Source organism: Hyalella azteca, unplaced genomic scaffold (genome assembly GCF_000764305.2).
Source record: "Hyalella azteca isolate HAZT.00-mixed unplaced genomic scaffold, Hazt_2.0.2 contig2982, whole genome shotgun sequence".
Classification (NCBI taxonomy): domain Eukaryota; kingdom Metazoa; phylum Arthropoda; class Malacostraca; order Amphipoda; family Hyalellidae; genus Hyalella; species Hyalella azteca.
Genome location: NW_025933238.1, coordinates 44,799 through 58,442, shown reverse-complemented (window position 1 = coordinate 58,442; position 13,644 = coordinate 44,799). Strand labels below are relative to the sequence as shown.

Sequence of the window (13,644 nt, the reverse complement as noted above, 5' to 3'; positions counted from 1 at the left end):
TATTAAGTTACTCCATTTAACGCCAAGCATGAAATATCTCTATAGGAAATAATCAAAATTTCATTTTTGTTCATTCGAAATGTTTACAGGACTTCATGAATTGCGAGAGGCTAAGATTCAACAACGAATCGACGATTCAACTGGAAATTCAAGTGTGTGCGGTCGGGTATGCACTTGTGTTCCCAGGAGTGGAAACCTAGAATAATCAGTACTAACTAACTTCGTTTACAATGTCCAATGTATTGTTTTTACACAGTATGTGTAAAACAAACAGTTTACACAGTTTAGATCTATGAACAAGGCACGAAATGGAAAAGAATCGGCGACAGGCCACATCAGGCCTACACTTCAGTGCCGACATCACTATGTTATGTTATGACTACCTCTTTCAATGAGACACGTGTCAAACCTGAATATTGCAAATAATTATGAACATACAAGATTTAGACGCTGCGTAGCCACCAATAATATGAAAATATGACTACGTTTTAATCCGATGTGCCGCGTTGAAATATTTTAAGCTCACAATCTTTTGCAGAATTCGTGTGTGACAAGTGTCTCATTGAGTGAGGTAATCATAGAATAGTATAATTTTTCCAATCTGCTGGGTTTGCGAACCCGCAACTCACTCCTGCAATCTTGCCATTCTAAACCACCAGGCCACAAATACATTGGACGAAAACTCCAGCCAGTTTTAACACTAACATACACAATGGTGGTTCCTGATATAGCAAGCCAAGTATAAAACTATTAAACATGATGAGTATTGATATTTCAAGCTAGGAATGGAATCTAAAGCACTAGGACAGTAAATAAGATGCGATATCAAAATGAAAAACCGTTTGAATGAAACAAGGTAAATAGCATCATAATTTTAATACTGCAAAGCTTATTACTACGGGATACAAATGAACGGACGTATGATAAGCTGTAGTCATTGTATACTGAGATCCCTATCAGCCGCCAGCCAATGCCCCTGAGTAACTTAGTGCGCTGCATTGGAACGTTCGCATCGTGGTCAATCTAACCATTCAGATGTTCCGCGTCCAACGATAGAAATATTTAATTGTAAACAGATTCAGTAAGACATACGACACTTTATGCATTGTTTTCCTGAAATATAGAGCTCCTCAAAAATCTCTTGATCGTGTTAAAATTTGAGCGCACGCACAATTTCCATTGATCCAAAATAATGAAATCATACAATAACGTAGTTTTTCCTTCGTTCCACTGCAGGAATTTAGAAGAATTCTTCACTCAAGAGACATGTCAGAAAATAACTACTGAAAACTTCACGTACTTCATGACTTGCCATCACAACATAAACGCACAAATCACCGCCCCATCCAGTGATCATTTAGTACTAATATTAAAAAATGAAACGTACATAAATTGACGAGTTAATTGCATAACTTTAACAATTATGCACGAAATTTACACTCCCAGCTATCATTCCTGAATTATTTACCCGATGACGTTAACCAATCGCAACCTTTGCAAAAAAGTCATTAAAAAAACATAGGAACAAATGCTTCGGCATTACAGAACGCATTATAACATTTTCTGCAGGCACATATTTGTAATTTTATTCATGCCTATTTGTTAAATTGGTATGACACAAGCCCATTTGAATTGTTATCACACAATACCATACCAATTTAATTAAATTGACAAACAGAGAAAAACTACACAAATTGATATCACTCAACTTGGCGCAGCAGTTTTATTAGTGTAATTACGAAAAAAAAAGAAATATTTTCAGCGAAAAAAATATTTCAGTGAACTCCCGGGTCTGGAATATTTCAGATAAAAAATCCCGAGCAAACGTTCATCAAGCCGTCGAAACGTGTTGGTGCGTAAGAAAAGATCAATAAAATGTAACAATAATTCCCATTACGGTCTTGCTGCTCCTTGTCGTGTCTGCAGACATTGTGAACACAAATACCAAACGCATGACGAGATCCAATGCACTTATTGATAATACTTAAATGAACAAAACTCAACAAAAGTATTCTAAGAATCACAGAGCATTTCATTACAACAACCAGCAAATGCTGTCGAGCGTTTGAAACTAAACCTTAAGCACTAAGAACAACGTCATTAAATATGATGAAACTTATCAGTGGAATACTACCATAAGGGAGGTACTCGAGATATCTTTGGCAAATGTACTGAGCAATTATTCTCTTGGGACTTCATCATCTTCTCTTGAAACTAGCTTACGATGCTTGAAAAGAACTTAACAATAGTTAGAAGTCATTCATGCACTAATCTATTTAGAAGAAGGAAGAAAATATTTCACCCAAAAGCGCACTTTTTTTTCTTGTTGTAACAAACCTTTTGATATAAACATCAGTTTGGAGATGTAATTAAATTTTTGAAGACGTAGATATTTCAATTTAGAAGCCATATCTTATTTGTTGATATTTTATATTGTTGATTTGATATTGACTTTTTCTGCAACTAGCAATTCCAAAAAACTGAAAACACCGGGTTAACCTTGAAGTTAATTAAAACTCAACTGAAAAAAAAATCTATGCAAAATTCTACACATTAGGCGCTCAAGGCTAAAAAGTTAAGAAACATTCGCTACTCGTAAGACGCAACGCTATGAACTCTACAAAATATTATAACATACAGACTCGCAGCCTACGACAGACAATCTGCTTAGAAACACCAAATAAAAAATGTACACAGGAGAACTGAATACTGTAGTACTTGGAATGATGTGAAATATACTAACATCGTTATAATAACTCAGCTCAAAAACTAACTAGCCATATTGCGGTCTACAAATAAGTCAACGTCACATGGACAACAAAGTTGCTGGGGGTCTAACTTGCTGGGGTCTCACAAGTTTAAGCACTAATCTAGATATGAATTTCTCCTATCCAAGATATACTGAGACACAAGCTTTGTCACGACACAAGATAATAAAAATCAAATGAAAGTATTGATCAAATTGGGCATCAAAGAAAAAAAATTCAAGTTTTATCATAATTAGGCGCAGTAAGGTCTTAGAAATTTATACATATCCGAGATATGTATTAATTATAAGAGCGTCAACAATGGATGAATATCACTCGCGCAATGTGAGGTGAGCTATCTCGCCCGGTAATTTACATTCGCTATTAATTTGCAATGTCCACATAAATAGCAGCAGATGCAAAATTAAGGTTAAAATTATTTAATGAACCTTAACCGTGCGTATGACTGTTTATGAACACAGGCGTGATAAACAAAGTAGAATGTTTGGAATAATTTAAGTTTTTAATTGAAAATTAATTTAAGTTTACTTTTTTTAGTTTCGAGCAGCTTGCGAGGATTGATAACACTATCTCTTGACTTCGAAGTCGTGCTGGAATTTAGTTCTCAGTACTCGCCTGATCGCACGCACATTGTACTCCCAGTCAAGAGGTAACAATAACTAAATTAAAATTTTAGTTACAATAAATAATTATAATTTCGTGTCCCGTTGAAGGCTGAAGTAACTAAAAATGAAAAATTGGTTACATGGCAAAGCTCATCTCAATCCACTTGGGTAGAATATAAAGTCTTAATATTTCATGCACTACTAACCTCATGCTACTTTCTATGCATACGTTTTGGCACCAACAACGAAGTCGGTATCGCGAGTTTGGCAGGTTTCCTGTGGTCCTCAATGGATGGTTTCTTTTCATTTTGCTTGCCATTAAGAATTAGAAGAGATGAAAAGGGCGCGAAGACCCAAGTGCAAGTGCAGACAGATTTCCAGCCTCGAATAGGGCGACAGCAGAGAAATTGAATGAGACTTGAAAGAATTCTAGTAAAATGGCGTAGAGAATTGAGATTTATACTTGAAAATGGTTTCGGATTAATATAAGGAAGATCAACAATAGAACAGTTACAGGACAGTGGAGGCGATTGATAAAATAGCACACAATCAACAGTTCTCGTGGCAACTTTTTTTGAAATATTCTAGTAGAGTCATTAGAGGTGCGCTATGAAGTCAAAGAAGTGATCACCAGGAAAAGATTGAATGAGTTATGATGAAAAATTAGTTCTCCAAAAATGAGATCTTTCAATATGGGAAAAATTACTTGTACAAAATAATTAGGTTGGACAATAAAGTATACACGGACGGACATGGCATTGTCGCTGGGCCAGCATCGTGCTGCTGCAGTTCAATATAAGAATACGTACGCCCAATATATTCAACACCTTACTTAGATTCATGAGTATTCATTGATCACCAGCAAGTTTTAAACAGTTACACTTCAAGACACCCGCTTTCATTTGATAGTTGACATCCAGACACGAGCGCGGTTCATACTTCCCTAAGAAAATTCATGAAAATGATAGAACGTTTCAGGCGTTGGGATGAAACACACGCTTGAGGTTGTACCGTATACACGAGAGGCCTCGATTGTGGCGTCATCACTAACGCCTCTTTATAACCTTAATATAGCGAACACATTCTGAATAAGTAAAGAAACGAGCCAATAATTATCATTAAAGCGAGCACTAACCTTAGGACGCATGCACATGACGAACATGCGTGCCGAGTTACGACGTATGTGCGTATAACTAAACGCCCGCACAAAGCGAACAATAAATATTCTTACAACAAACACAATTATCAAATAAAATTGAAGCTCATGTGTTGACGTACTGGTTTGAGGTTTGTCCGGTTCAAAGGATATCATCATCACAAAATTTGGTGGTAGCAGAACCAGCCACAGATTTATAAACGTTTCATGAATATGATATGAAGATCAGAGAAATATTCTCTCATGTTCAGGTAAATGTTTACTAACACATCAGCAGTAATGTGCTAGACATGAGCAACAAATTAGACATGCTAGCGCAAAATTCATGTCTTCATGAAGCTGGTACTACACAATACACTAAGCTTCCAACAAAGTCGAGAGACGTGTGTGGAGTTCGTAGATTTCAGCAAGACCGAACAACAAGTAAAAGCAAATAATAACTATGGATACATTTTGGTATGCTGGTATTGATGCAGCCATCAAGACGGCAATTGAGCAAGTGATGCAAGACCAGTGAGAGGTGATCCTGAAAATATGACGTTTACTGTACTCTATATATGTCAATCAATTATCAACATCAGGAAGCAAGATTTACGGCTTTGAAAGATTCACCACTGAATGCTGAAGGCAAGAAAGTGAACCTGTACAGGGAAGCAAATTATTGAGGAGTTAATGCAAATAGAGCAGATGAAGCCTATCTGCTCTCAAATAAGATTCATCATCACCAAAATGCAGTAAACTGAAATTCAAGCCGCCCACATTCTGTTCCATTGCACAGAGCGTGTAAAAACAATTCAGCGGGAACAATAGTGAGTTAAATTTAATTTTCATGTATAAATGCACATAGATTCGTTTGCTACAACGTCTCACTGATGATGGGCTTGACGAGGAACATATTTTCAGCTCCTTTGACCGGCAGCTTGTGGATGGAATGATGGTGGACGATGTGCGGCACCGAAGGGAAGAGCTGATCTCCACGCCCCATTTTGAAGCCGTTTGCCTCGCTGTGATACTGAATCTTGAGGTGCATGAACCCAGAGGCTGCCTTAAGCGCCAAGCTGTACTCCCACCTCGGTGTGTCAATGGACCGTACGAGGTACGCCCCTTCGGTTTCACAGCGTAAAAGTTTCTCAGCCTCGCCTTTATTAATTTTGCCGTGATACCAAGACTGCTTCGTCAAGGGTACCGAGACATCAACCTCCTCGCCGGTGGGGGCCACGAGTTTATTAAAGCCCCCGAGGTCGAGCACGAGGCTGCCGCGTGCGCTGAGGACGGCTTTACGCGGCGTGCCTTCAATGCTGCTACTGGCGGAAGACCCTGCCTCCCAGAGACTTGAATTTGAGGAAGAAGTGCCGCTCTGAACTTCACACGCCTGGACCCGCGATATAGCGGGGTTACACACGGAAACAAGTCCTGCAGGGGTTTGTTGTTGCAGCTGTTGTTGTTGTTGTAGGCTGCTGCCGCAACTCGCGAGGGAAGAGTCGCTGTTGGAGGGGCATGAGTGAGCAGCTGCTAAGCGGCGCCGTAGTTTCGGCATATCAAAAGGCAAGTCTTTGAGGACGTTGCTGCCTGAGGACTGATGGCCGTATTCGATGCTGATGCCGCTGTCAGACTCACCGACATGCCCTTTGTTGCCCGACAGAGGACCTGAAAAAAAAAAATATATTAACCTGGAACACATTAAAGAAAATATCGTAAAGAAACACAGTGCAGTGCATATTTCTTTAGAATTTTCGGTAGGTACATATTCTTTCTGAGCTCACTATTTGACAATGAAGTATAATATGTGCACAACTGGAAACTTGAATTACTCAGCAATAGTACTGCAATTTGAGATAACTTGTCAGATTTATTTGGATATAATTTGACACAAAACTCAACATTTTTATACTTGGTGAGTACTATTTCTTGAAAACCACAAGCGTTTAGGCTTATGATTTGAACCTAGAATGCATTGAGCCCACCAGGTATGATGTGGTGAATGTTACGAAAGTCTTCACTGATGTTGCGACACTTGAGCGGGGTCTGCTGCAGAAGGTCTTGAGGGGAGGTGTGCTGGGACCCGCCCCCCACAATACCCATCCCCCCCACGATGGGCCCTCCAGTGTCGGTGCTGCTCGGCTCCTGTGACTTGTCCGAGATCGGAGACAAGATTTGGAACTTGGCCGACTGTGGAAACCAAATAAAATATTAGGACCTGACACAGAACTTCCCCGGAGATTCTATGACGATTATCACATGTCAATCCAAAATAGGTTTATTCTTGCAATCACGAAACTGCACTTCTTAGTGGCAGGTTTCTGTGGAATTTACTCACAATAAGATAAGAACCAGTACAGATTAGTTCAACTCCAGCAAGAATGGTCAGAATTTATTTCGCAGTGAGAATGGAATAAGCTGGAATGCCACCTTCTTTACGGTAGAAAGGTGACTGAGGTAAAGCTTGGTACAGAAACTCAACTTTACCATTTATTATCTCCTCTAATCTTACCCTAATGCAATATCTTGGCAATTATGATAACTACAATGGAAGTCTTCATGCAGTTGCAAGGCTTTATATCGCACCTGTATCAGAGAGCGATGAGTAGCTGGAAGCAGTAGGGATGGCCGTAGGGGTAACGAAGAATTGCTACCCATGTTCCTCCATCCCACAGCACCAGCCCCTTCACTAACGCTGCTCTTGAGGCTCTCCATGCTACTCGTCCCACTCGCTATGCTGTCTAAGCTAAGGCTGGAGGTCTTAGCCCCAGCGTGTGGAGGCATGCTGATGCCAGACTCAGACGCAGTATCTACAAGTACCTCCATGGACGAGTTAATGCTCGTCTCGCTATTGGTGGCGAGAGCTCTAGCACTTGAAGGTGTAGTGGTGGGGCGTTTCTCGCCCTCGCATCGAGTGCTCGAGGAAGATTTCTTCACACGAGATTTGTAAGGTGCGCGGTCGGAGCTACTCGCATCACTTGAGCTAGACCGACTCTGACTGCTCCGTTTGATGGGTAAACTAAGATCTTTCTGTCTTGGCGGACTGAACCAACTGGACGGACTTCGATCAGAAAGCGGAGGCTTCTTAATAAACTTAACAGGTAAAGGAGCAGTACCAGGAGGGCTATGGAGCTCAAGAGGCTTGAGTTTGGCCAAGCCTTCAGAGCGCTTCAGGTCCCGGAGGCTAGACTTACCAGACGGAGACACTCTGGAGGAGCTGTAGCCGCTGGCGGACGGTTCATCAATGGACAGTTTACTTTTACCCTGAGAGTAAGAGGCAGGAGAAGCAATAGTAGGGGCGCTGCTGCAATCTGCAGGGCCCTGTAGCACACGTGCAATGGCGGCAGACGTGCTCAGAGTTGAACGAGCTGAACTACACATTGTTAAATTATATGCATCAGTATTGGCAGAAGCTGTAAGATGAAGTAAGCGTGGACTTAAGAGAGCAGTTTGGGGGGCTCTCGTGTTCCTGCTCTTTAGGAGGCGAGGACTAGGAGTGTTGAAGGAGTGCCGGATATTGGGACTAGCACAAGAGCTGTGAGTGCTGAGCTTAGGGCTAGGGGAAGCACTGTAAGACAACTGTCTCGGACTAGAAGTCTCACTTCTAACGTGAAAAATTTTGGGGCTAGGTGAAGCAGAAGATGCGTGTTGCAAGAGTGGACTGTGATGCAGGCTGCTGCTGCTACTGCTGCCGCTACCGTGCAGTAGGCGGTCATGGTGTTGCATTCGAGGGCTGCTCACGTTGGGATGGTGAAGAGCTAATATGGATGAAGAACGAATAGAAGAAGCACCACGTGGGGAGGCCACATCATTTTGATTATACTTGCTCAGATTATGATGATCATGATGGTGATGGCAATTATCATTGAGACAATCCCATGAGCAAGTTGCATCATTTATCCTGCTATCTACACTCAAGCCTCTCTCGGCAACGCCTTTCCGACTCATAAAACGACGCGGTTGATTAGGTAAGCACTCAACCACCTTCCTTTGGAGCCGACTGTCCCGCCCACAGGCTGACTCAACGTGACAAGAGTGAGCAGATCCTTCTGAAGAGCGCCTATTATTCTCGTCAGCGTTGAGGTGCAGAGTGATTAAGTCCCTGGCAAGGTCCTCAGCTTGTCGTCCCTCAACATAATCCTCAAAGCAGTCCTCGTCATCAGGCGAGTCTGAGACTCGGTTGAGGATTTGGTCATCACTCTTGCTGAGGCCGATGGGCCGCAGGGAGGAGTTCAGGAGGTGATGGGAGGACAGCGAGCGAGGCGGTGGGCACACGCGAGCGCGGGCACCGCGTCGACCACACCGGGGCGTTCCTGAGCCCTGAAATAAGACAATGGCCTTTGGTAATCGAAATGAGAATAGTCCTGTTAGCCCTACAATAGATGCCATCCACAATACAGCTTCCTGAATCTTCAGACAATGATCTTCAGTAATAAAAATAGCTAATGTTCTTTAAACTCCATAATACAAATTTTTAATAAAAATAGATGAACATTGGAAGAGAATGAAAACCATTGGTAGTAACACCATAGAGTTAATTGATAGTATAAATAAAATGAAAAGTACAACTCTCACCTGCTCATCTAATTAGATTCTCATTAATCATAACTTTCATAATTGAAGTACTATGCAATATAAAGATGATATCTGATCCCATTGGTGTCACAAGCATAATGAATACGTGCCGTCGAAGTTTTTGTACTGTGATCAAAGTTGTACTACCTAACCAAAAAAATAAAAAATACTAACATGTAATTCTTGTATTTATCTAGCATATTTTTTAGCAAATAATCAACTGTTAACACCAATAAAAGTTCATAAGAAACTGTGTAAATTAATGCCTGGAGAATTAAGGCATCCTACATAACAAGCAAACATTATAACAACTCAATTGATGAGTGGTGTTGTATGTTAAAATCTTACACCCACCTTGTAAAGCTCATTACATTAAGACAATTAGAGCTAAGCTTGGAAATTAACTATGAACTTCAGTACCGAAACCGGTACAACAAAATTTTAGAGTCAAGCTCACTTATTTCAATAAACCCAGCACAACCCATCAGAAAAACAATGAGCTAAAGCTGCCAATAGCTGTTAAAGCAAAAACAAAACTCTAATCATAATTACCCATAGACTTCCAAGCACTAACTAAAGGAAACCTATCAGTAACAGGGCAATTTCCAAGCCTTCCCATCTATTAAAATGTTAATTATGGAAATTATACTTCAAGCTTAGCAGAAGTTGACTTCCAGAGAAGAGAAAAATTTCCTACATTATAAGCACAATTATTAGTATTCATTTTTCAAAATAATTATAACAATCAAATGGGGTGACTTCAGCCACCGGGGGTGACTTTGGCCACCACAACACAAACAGGGGGTCTCTTGTAAAAGTGAGACCAGGAAACCACAAGAACAACAACAACAACAACAGAAACAAATGGCAGCAATGCAAATAAACATTGGCCAAAGTCACCCCATTTGACGGAACCAAATTTAAACCGGGAGAATATATACCTATAACAAATCTTTTCTATGGCATTCATGTAGGTGATATGGTAATTCATTCTTAACCTACAAGAACATGCTAAGATATGGAAAAGAAACAAACAGTACCTGGAACTTAGCCTTTGGTAGCACAGTTGTAGGGCATGGGCTGCGCAGCAGGATGGGGTTGTCATGATGGTAGGCATAATGTACTGAAGATGGCTGATCAGAAGTTTCAATGTTGAGATTCTTATCATGAGGAGTTTTCTGTTTGCTTGAATTATTGTTGGACTGTCGTGAGCGCCGGCGAGGGTTCAGCAGAAGCAAGATGGGGTGGTTGGCAATGCGGTCTAACAGGTCGCTGCTGCCTTCTTCCAGGGGCTTTTCCACCTGCACATCAGTGATTTCTAGGATATAAGATATATGAATATTTGGCAAAACACACAATCCTTGGCAGCACACAGTAGATATGAACTATTTGATAATTATGGTGCATTTGAATTAAGTGCACTTGTAATGGTTCTAGTAAAATATTATACATCAAATGAAGTTTAAAGTATCGTATATTAATAAAATGTAAGGGCATGCTATAGAAAACAGCATCCAAGTGAATAGATACAAGTTGGGCACAAAGAAGTTGTAATAGAATAAACGTGTACAATTTTATCAGGGTTCTAATAAATAATGCCAAAAATTTATATTATATCAAGTCTATGAATAACTACATAATGTCTACAGGAAGATAGTATTCATATATAGATACATATTTAAATTTGAAATGCAACAAGACCTTACCTTGCTGTCAAAGGCAGTCTCATAGAGCCGCCGTCGACTGCGATGAGCCATTGCATGCTGCAAACACTGGACTCCTGTAAAATAATACAGTTATAAAATGGGAATAATTACTGATGATGTGTATGTGGGATAACATTGTCTCAGATGACACAGTGATAGGAAATTTAGTCAACAGATTTTCAGCTATTAGGGCAAAGCATGTAAATAAATTTATGAGTAAATAAGACATGACATGTTATAAAACAGCACCAGAATTGAAGATAAGTACCCTATCAAAATTTGGCGAGCCTGAATTAGGAACCGCCTAGGACTCGGACCGAACGTAAATCAGCTTCTCTATGTCCGCTTTTTGGTCTACATTCCGATCCCGATTCAGACGGCTACCAGAGCCTGGTGAGGGGACTGAGAGGATTCTGCCAACTCTTGCCCTACTCTCAGGAGACCATAAAGTCGGCCAGGAGGTTCTGACTAGACGCTGATAGCGATCAGTTGGCCAACTGACCCAGAATAACTTTGCGCCGAGTGTAGTGACTATTCGGCCGAAGCCTAGGCGGTCCCCGAATTTTGTTAGGGTATAAGCAAAATAAGTATATATATATGAACTTTTAATCAAATCATAAGATTCAAAAGGATAAAAATCTATACATATAGAAGGTCATAAAAATGATAGTGATTAAGATGTAATAAATGCCTTCTTATTGCAGACAAAACATAATTCATCTATTGATAATTGAATAGAAAATTGCTATATGTTATTACTTTCATACTTAACTTACCTTTGAAAATACTTGCAATTTATCACAAGGCATCTTGAAGAACAGCCATCAGATGTCAGGAGCACTGCCTCGAATTCCAAAGCCAAAGCATGTAAAACTGGCTAATAACTTCAATTTCTCATTCAAAATTTGAATAATTATAAATGGAAGCAGAAATATATATTTTGACAAAAAAATTGTAAATTTTTATTCTCGAATTTTCCAAACAAAAAATTGAATTGTGAATATTAGTAGAAAAGCAAGCAAGAAATCAAATTTTAGCTCAATGTTAAAATACAATAATATTCAAAAGAGTTGAGCAGCAGCAGCAGCCAAAGGTAATTAAGGGATAAGCAAGCATCTCTGAAAAAAATTAGTCAATAGTTGAGCACCAAGCATCATAATGGCAAACCAAAGAATTTATAGAATCAGTTCATTACTATTTCCTTGTCTACTCAATATTTTAATCAATTTATTATGTATGATAATACTGGTATGCAAAATACTTGCTAGTCTACTACAGCAATCCCTTGATTAACGCGGTTAATAAATCCCTGAGTTTTACCATGGTAAGCAAAACCGCGCTAATCAAACTTAAGAATATATGGGAATAATTATAATGAATCCTCAAAAATAGCATAGGAAAGGAAAATTATGTAGTTTGATAAAAGTGAGCAGTAGATATGGCAGTGATCTTGACCAGTTGAAGGCTAACAAGTAACTAGCCCTTTATGCACTGAATTATGTTTCAAAAGGGAAAAAACAATCTGAATTACTTTTCAGATCACGCTCAGTCTTTGTGTTGTACTGGCAGTAGCGGAGCGCCTACTCCATCGAACGTTGTTCGAACGAGTTCACAACATGTGACGCTACCGTCACACTCGCGGCTAGACTCCAAACATGTAATTACTCTCGGTAGAAGCTTTTATTTTCTGTGTGATAAATTCGTCACACCAGGGCTTAAAGGGCTAGAGCACCGGCATGGCACACTTACCGGCGAACGTTGCCGAACTCGATCATTCGAGTTATGAACGAGACAAGGCGCAGTTAAACCGACTCTGTAGTCAGCACGAGTGCCTACGGAATGGGACCTTATTTAAAGAATTATTGGCTGAAATTCATAAAGTAACAACATTTGGCAAATTTTTCCAAAAGTCGTAACAAAAGTAACAACATAAGATCTAATAAGCAAAAAGTAACACTTTTGTTACGAACGTAACACCTCTGGCTAGAGGTGGGAAAATGATGCATTGTGAAAAAAAGTCGCGCTAATCAAAACTGGCACTGCGTAGATTAAGGGTAGGTCGCAAATTTCTTTTCCGTGTTAATCAAAACCGCGGTATTCAAAACCGTGCTAATCAAGGGATTGCTGTAATAGGACTCAAAAATGAACTTGGGGAAGGGCAACAAATAATGTTCTCCTTTGCCACTAAAACCCACTTTGCTAATCCCTTTGTCTTGGGCTTATAATTTATCATAATTTATCATCAATACCACTAAGTAATGTTGCCACAGCAGTGCACATATGGCTGTGCAGCCTGTGCTCCAGCAGCCAGCCTTCAGTAGAAATTATGTAACTACTTTGTTAAAAAATTTGAGTGGCAACTTTCTGGCATGATCCAAGAAGCTTCTTGCCATAAGATAGCACAAACATTTGAAGTTTTGAAACAAAGAGGAAACACTTGGACAGAGAGAAAATTTAGTTAGTCATTATAATAGCTAAATATAATTTAAAATTTCATCTTCTGATCTTCTTGTTGATGTAGGTATGTAGTTACCCTAATAACATAGGCAAAAGCTCCAAAACTATATTTGCATAAATAATAAAGCCATAAATATATAATACTAAATAATAAGCTACTCCAGTATTGATTACATAATTAAAAAATAATGAACAGATTCATGAATTCACTGTTCAAAACTTCAAACTAAATAATAGATGCCAAAAGTTTAGCCTAAAAGCCAAGTGGCAAAAGCCCTCAACAGGCTCAACTAAGGCATATCTTTTCATAATTTATCACTAGAGGTGTTTATAAGGTGTACACATACATTTTTAACACAATTAAGAAAATAATAGTACAAAGCCATCAAACTATGCAA

General features: G+C 39.5%; 1 protein-coding gene across 1 annotated transcript; it reads right to left on the bottom strand.

The window, feature by feature from the left end:
- Positions 1-861: 861 nt before the first annotated feature.
- Positions 862-11,716, bottom strand: LOC108672922. Its single transcript, XM_018160684.2, has 6 exons — positions 11,566-11,716; positions 10,790-10,863; positions 10,124-10,384; positions 7,095-8,828; positions 6,494-6,698; positions 862-6,176 (listed from the first exon to the last, which is right to left on the bottom strand). The coding sequence occupies exons 2-6, from the start codon at positions 10,838-10,840 to the stop codon at positions 5,386-5,388; spliced, it is 3,042 nt and encodes a 1,013-aa protein (XP_018016173.1). The 5' UTR covers positions 10,841-10,863; positions 11,566-11,716; the 3' UTR covers positions 862-5,385.
- Positions 11,717-13,644: the final 1,928 nt, after the last annotated feature.

What these genes read in the sequence shown, in the direction of transcription:
- LOC108672922 (XM_018160684.2), bottom strand. Translation starts at nt 10,840, where the DNA reads ATGGCTCATCGCAGTCGACGGCGGCTCTATGAGACTGCCTTTGACAGC. An exon ending in AGACTGCCTTTGACAGCAAG is followed by an intron (nt 10,385 to 10,789) that starts GTAAGGTCTTGT and finishes ACTGATGTGCAG; the next exon opens with GTGGAAAAGCCCCTGGAAGA. An exon ending in TACCAAAGGCTAAGTTCCAG is followed by an intron (nt 8,829 to 10,123) that starts GTACTGTTTGTT and finishes GTCTTATTTCAG; the next exon opens with GGCTCAGGAACGCCCCGGTG.